The sequence below is a fragment of the Frieseomelitta varia genome, unplaced genomic scaffold (assembly GCF_011392965.1).
Source record: "Frieseomelitta varia isolate USP_RPSP 00005682 unplaced genomic scaffold, Fvar_1.2 scaffold_872, whole genome shotgun sequence".
Lineage (NCBI taxonomy): Eukaryota > Metazoa > Arthropoda > Insecta > Hymenoptera > Apidae > Frieseomelitta > Frieseomelitta varia.
In genome coordinates, this window is record NW_025110670.1 from 2,426 (window position 1) to 8,590 (window position 6,165).

Below are 6,165 nucleotides of genomic sequence, written 5' to 3' on the forward strand. Positions count from 1 at the left end.
GTTTAATTAAAAAATATGATGTAATGAGAAAACATGATATTTATCCATGATTCAAAATTTAATATTTTCATCTCAGATGGCAAAACAATCGTATGGACGATTCAAACAAATTCTGAGACGGTTATTGAAAGTCATTCACTTACGATCAAAATGAATCTCAAATAATGCGAGGCTGGGTGTTGGTTGCACGAGGAATGTATTATTTACTGATAATAAAATGGAATGCGGAAATCAGTCGGAAACCTTGCCGCATGTGCTCTGTCATTGTGGCCCCCATGCGGCCACTCGGCAATTGCGGCACAACCGCATTGTCGAGCGGCTTGCTGCGGCCTCCAGGCTCCCGGGCGATCTAAGGGTGAATAGGACAGTCCCAGGCGTGGACGAAGATCTCGCGGCCATGCGTCCCGACCTCGTGGTGACGCATGAACCGTCGAGAACCGTCGTCATGATCGATGTGACCGTGCCCTTCGAAAACACTTTCGAAGCGCTGGAGAAGGCGAGGTTGGAAAAGATACGCAAGTACCAGCCCCTCGCCGACTCCATGCGCGGGCGCGGCTACATCGTTTATGTCGACGGCTTCGTTGTAGGCGCCCTGGGAGGCTGGCACCCTTTGAACGATCGCCTGCTGGCCCTGCTGCGCGTCTCGTCAGGCTACGCTGGCCTGATGAGGCGGCTGATCGTCTCGGAGACGATCGCGTGGTCCCGTGACATGTACGTCGAGCATGTCACGGGAATCCGCCAATATCAAGCGGAGGGAGCGGGGGTGCCCCCCTCAGGGGCCCTCACGGCTCTAAAGGTGCCGACCACGGGTCCGAGTGGATGCAATGACGTGAACGGTGTTGCGAACACCGACGAAACAGGATAATTTACCTTGACACCAGCGGCAGGACTGCTGGTTTGACATATTTATTTTAATTACATTGACTATTGTTTTCAAACGATATATTTTAACCTTTTTATTTATTTTCTTTGCATCCACTCGGCCCTGGGTCGTACACAAGCCTTTAAATTAAATTACTCGGCTGCGCCCTCGTCCCCGAATTCAGTTCGACATCCCTCCGTCAATCTTGGCACGAAAGACGGAGGGATCATGTATCAAGAAAGAAAAACGTGTGGTAACAGAGTTGGACCGGAGAATATCGCACCGGCCCGACCACACAGTCAATGGCCTGCAAGGAGGCAGCGAACCTTAATCGCGCGTCAGGAGTGGGACACATGTACAGCCCACTCCATTTTATTTAACTAAGAAAAAAAGGCCACGAGGCCGCCCGTGAAGGGCGTAATGTATTTACCCGGTGGGGCATGTCTCACCGGGAACATTTACTGAAATAAACGTTTACTGATAATAAAATGGAATGCGGAAATCAGTCGGAAACCTTGCCGCATGTGCTCTGTCATTGTGGCCCCCATGCGGCCACTCGCCAGTTGCGGCACAATCGCATTGTCGAGCGGCTTGCTGCGGCTTCCAGGCTTCCGGGCGATCTCCAGGTCAACCGGCGAGTCCCAGGTGCGGGCGAGGATCTCACGGCCTTGCGACCCGACATAATCGTGACGCACGAACCGTCGAGAACCGTCGTCGTGCTCGATGCGACCGTGCCCTTCGAAAACACTTTCGAAGCGCTCGAGAAGGCGAGGTTCGAAAAGATCATCAAATATCAACCACTCGCCAAATCGTTGCGTGGGCGCGGTTACACCGTGCACGTCGATGGCTTCGTCGTGGGCGCCCTGGGAGGTTGGCACCCTTGGGACGATCACCTGCTGGCTCTGCTGCGTGTCTCATCGGGATACGCCGGCCTGATGAGACGGCTGATCGTCTCGGAGACGATCGCATGGTCCCGTGACGTATACGTCGAACACGTCACGGGAACCCGGCAATATCATCTTGAAGAAGCGGGCACGCCCCCACGGCGCTCGAGACACCGGTCCTGGGTCCGTGTGGAAATAGAGACTACAGTGGAGCCGCCGACTCTGCTAAATCCGGAACCTAGCCGCTAAACTTGACACTAGCACCACTGTGCTAGCTTTGATTTTACCTCTGACTATGCTGAGACATCTGTCTTGGTCTATTTATTTTAGCATTCGACACCTATTCTAAATTATTTTTTTTCTTCTTTTTTCCTATGTCAACTATATCCAAATGCCCCCGGGCCATGCATTATTACTAAGGCGAAGCCATCCGCGCCGCGCTCGTCCCCTAAACTCTAACCTCGCGAAGAGAAGCGCACGCGGCGTCCTACCGGTCATGACGTGCATGGCCACCATGCCGGGAGCGAGACCATTAGGCCCGGCCACATTAACACTATAAAACTCTAGTCACCACTCGGGGGTTGCCAATCACTGCTGGCTGTGACTAGAAGTAATTAAATTGTCTGAAAGCGGACACAGCGCCATATGCACGCGTTGGGAGTGGGGCCTCTATACAGCCCCCTCCCTATATCTATTGTAACACTTACAAAATGGCCACGAGGCCGCCCGTGACGGGATCAATGTATCAACCCAGTGGGGATATGCCCCACTGGGAACATGGATTGAATAAAAGCAAGTTTATTTACTGGTAATAAAATGGAATGCGGAAATCAATCGGAAAGTAGAGTTTTGCGCCACACGGCAATGGCGTATGTTGTTGGTGTTTCTGTGTCGTCGTTAATACCCCACCGACAGGTCGTATTGTCACTCTATCAAAATACGGAACGCGAGTGCAGATAGAAACAGCAAAAGGCGATCCGTGGGACGTGACTGTATTTTCGAAAAGCCGCGGTGCAACCATCTCGCAGGATCCCGGATGATCTACAAGTGATCCAATATGGCGTCGACCGATCTGTCGTTCGGCTGCATACCGGCATTCTACAGAGAAGTCTACGAGAAGATCTGCTCACCCACGAGCGGAACCGTGGAACGAGAAGTGTTTAAGTCCCTTCTTGTCAAGTCTCAGCTGAGCAGCTCCGTTCTCAGCCAGATATGGGAACTGGTTGACAGCAAGACGGGTTATCTAACCAGGAGCGGATTATACAAAGGCCTTGCACTAGTCGCGTTTGCTCAGCAAGGGAAACATCCGAGCGACAAACTCCTGGAGAACTCCGAGTCACAAGAATTACCTGTTCCTGTTCAGGGCGATCTCTCCGAGGTGACACTTTTGGCTCAAAGGTTGCACAAAGGCAGCAATCCGGCGAAGTTGAACCTTACTTACTCAGATATATGCAACCTGGACACAATAGAGGTGAACTTGGTCCCTGAGAAAAAGGGGATTTTCTTGAAACACGTGGAATACCAAGTGACCAGCAAAAGATTCAACTCCATCGTTTATAGACGCTACAACGACTTCGTATCGTTGCACGAGCTTCTCTTAGCAAGATTTCTCTACAGGCTGATACCGAAGTTACCGCCGAAAAAAATCGTGGGAGCGGACTCTCAATTTCTGGAAGAAAGGAGACGATCCCTACTGAGATTCCTCACCGTGCTCGACATCCTGTAGTGAGCAAAGACCACATCGTCCAATTCTTCTTCACTTACACCGGCGAGGAGACGCAGCACAAAATTCGAGAGGTATTCAGGCGAGTGCCGGACGAATTCGCGACGTTGGAACTGTCGTCGAGGGCAAAGGAACTGGTGCCACCGGAAACGTTGACCGAATTCGCGAACAGCCGCGATCAAATTCGCGTGATACTTCTTGGAATTTCTCGGCTGAAGAATATCGCTGATTGTCTGGCAATAAGGTCTCACAGTTACGCGGTGGACATGGCGGAGCTGGGTACACAGTTGAGCAATTTGGCCTCGGAGCCTCATGGCACCACCGCCTGGGCCACCGGTGGTTCCACCATTTGGCAAGAGATGAAGAAAGGTTTCCATATAATTTCAAAGGAATTTAATCTGCTTTCAACGAGAGCGCTGCAGCAAGCAGTCAGAGAAGAAACAATGGTATGTGAAAGGCTAAATCTCTTATTGGACGTGCTGGTAGCACATAGAATCCTATGCGAGAGGCACAAGCGCGGTGTCAGCGCCGATCATCAGCGTGCATTGTCCACCATGTTGTCCTTAAAAAAGCGACAAATGCACGGTGTTATACGCGGGACTGACAGTGACACGGTTGAATACCTGGAAAATAAGATGGTCGCTCAGGAATCGGTAATTGCAAACGTCGAGCTACGAAATTGCTTTTCGTTGCACTGTTTACACATGGAGACGCAACTCGTTCACGCCCATTTAGAAATACTCGCCACGGTTCTGCAACGTCTTGTCAACGTCCAAATTCGCGGCCATTCTGAGCTCGCTGAAGTGTGGAAGTTAATAGAACCAACGATCATGAAGTGTTTACCAGAGAAAACAACCAGCGGATCAAATGGGATTTCATAGCGAGAAAAGAATATCTAGGTAGAAATGAGCTTTATTATTAAGGAAAGAACAGCCAGGTAAATATAATGTATGGTTGTAAGACGCCCATGTTGAATTTATATATTTAAAAGACAAATATATCTAATCGCGCGATATATATTATTACTAACAATCATTTAAAATGAAGAATCCGGGTGCAGTACATAATTACAAATTATGTTTTAAACACACACAATTCGAAGACTTTTTTAATACATTCCTTGTTGTGTACTTAATATATTTTATGAGCTATTCGACACTCGTTACACGAGTGTATAATATTGTATAAAATAAATGACGCTTTCTTTTGTAAAGATGAATAATTAGATGAAATTCCTGTAAAAAAAAGATATTAAAAAAATTGTAAATAATTTGTTTACTGATAATAAAATGGAATGCGGAAATCAGTCGGAAAACTTGCCGCATCTGCTCTGCCACTGCGGTCCCCACGCGGCCACTCGGCAATTGCGGCACAACCGCATTGTCGAGCGGTTTGCTGCGGCCTCCAGGCTCCCGGACGATCTAAGGGTGAACAGGACAGTCACAGGTGTGGACGAAGATTTCGCGGCCATGCGTCCCGACCTTGTGGTGACGCATGAACCGTCGAGAACCGTCGTCATGATTGATGTGACCGTGCCCTTCGAAAACACTTTCGAAGCGCTGGAGAAGGCGAGGTTGGAAAAGGTACGCAAGTACCAGCCCCTCGCCGACTCCATGCGCGGGCGCGGCTACATCGTTCATGTCGACGGCTTCGTTGTAGGCGCCCTGGGAGCCTGGCACCCTTGGAACGATCGCCTGCTGGCCCTGCTGCGCGTCTCGTCAGGTTACGCTGGCCTGATGAGACAGCTGATCGTCTCGGAGACGATCGCGTGGTCCCGTGACGTGTTTGACGTACACGTCACGGGAACCCGGCAATATCATTTTGAGGAAGCGAGGGTGCCCCCCCTCCGGGGCTCCCATGGCGCTCGAGATGCCGGTCCCGGGTCCGTGTGGAAATAATGACTACAGTGGAGTCGCCGACTCCGCTGAAGCGAGTATTTTAATCTAAATTATTAACATTTGACGCTAACACAACTGTGCTAGCTCTGATTTTATTCATTGACTCTCGCTTCAGTTTTAATCCTATGAAAGCTATTATATTATATTTTATCCATGTCTTTAGATAATAGACATCCACACGGCTCCTGGCCGCATACACCCAAGGGTTTGGCCACGTTACGTTCGTCCTCCGAGCCTATTAATCCCGCGAGTAAAGAATACGCGGCTCCCACCTGGCTATGACGTGCATGGCGGCTGGACCTGGAGCTGGGCCACCAGGCCCGGCCACATTAAGTATAAGCTTTAGCAAATTCCAGTCACTATTTTGGCCTGCAATAACCAAGTGCCCTTATTTATTTATTTATTCTCAATTTTAGTATTTTAATTTATTTATACCTTAATTCTAGTTTAGTTTACTGATACATATATCTATTTATACACGTATCAATGATAATTTCTATTTGCTATTTTAAACGATTGGCTGTAACTAATACTTATTGAATTGTCTGACCGATGACAACACGCCATATAAACACGTCTGGAGAGGGGCCCATTTACAGCCTCCTCCTTTTTATTTAATTACAAGAAGAAGGCCACGAGGCCGCCCATGAAGGGCGCAATGTATTCACCCGGTGTTGCTTGTCCCACTGGGAACATGTGCTGCAATAAATGATTTACTGATAATAAAATGGAATGCGGAAATCAGTCGGAAACCTTGCCCCATGTGCTCTGCCACTGCGGTCCGCACGTGGCCACTCG

General features: G+C 49.2%; 3 protein-coding genes across 3 annotated transcripts; all 3 read left to right on the forward strand.

Moving 5' to 3' along the window:
• The first annotated feature begins 217 nt into the window (after nucleotides 1-217).
• On the forward strand, nucleotides 218-865 carry LOC122536786. Its single transcript, XM_043669458.1, has one exon. The coding sequence runs from the start codon at nucleotides 218-220 to the stop codon at nucleotides 863-865; it is 648 nt and encodes a 215-aa protein (XP_043525393.1).
• Nucleotides 866-1,350: 485 nt separating this feature from the next.
• On the forward strand, nucleotides 1,351-1,995 carry LOC122536787. Its single transcript, XM_043669459.1, has one exon. The coding sequence runs from the start codon at nucleotides 1,351-1,353 to the stop codon at nucleotides 1,993-1,995; it is 645 nt and encodes a 214-aa protein (XP_043525394.1).
• A 612-nt stretch (nucleotides 1,996-2,607) lies between these two features.
• LOC122536788 (sorting nexin-8-like) lies at nucleotides 2,608-4,399 on the forward strand. The gene is given in 2 exon segments (XM_043669460.1): nucleotides 2,608-3,452; nucleotides 3,455-4,399. Coding segments are annotated over 2 exon segments (1,545 nt in total). The 5' UTR covers nucleotides 2,608-2,803; the 3' UTR covers nucleotides 4,351-4,399.
• Nucleotides 4,400-6,165: the final 1,766 nt, after the last annotated feature.

Coding starts and splice junctions, on each gene's coding strand:
- LOC122536786 (XM_043669458.1), top strand. CDS start 218: ATGGAATGCGGAAATCAGTCGGAAACCTTGCCGCATGTGCTCTGTCAT.
- LOC122536787 (XM_043669459.1), top strand. CDS start 1,351: ATGGAATGCGGAAATCAGTCGGAAACCTTGCCGCATGTGCTCTGTCAT.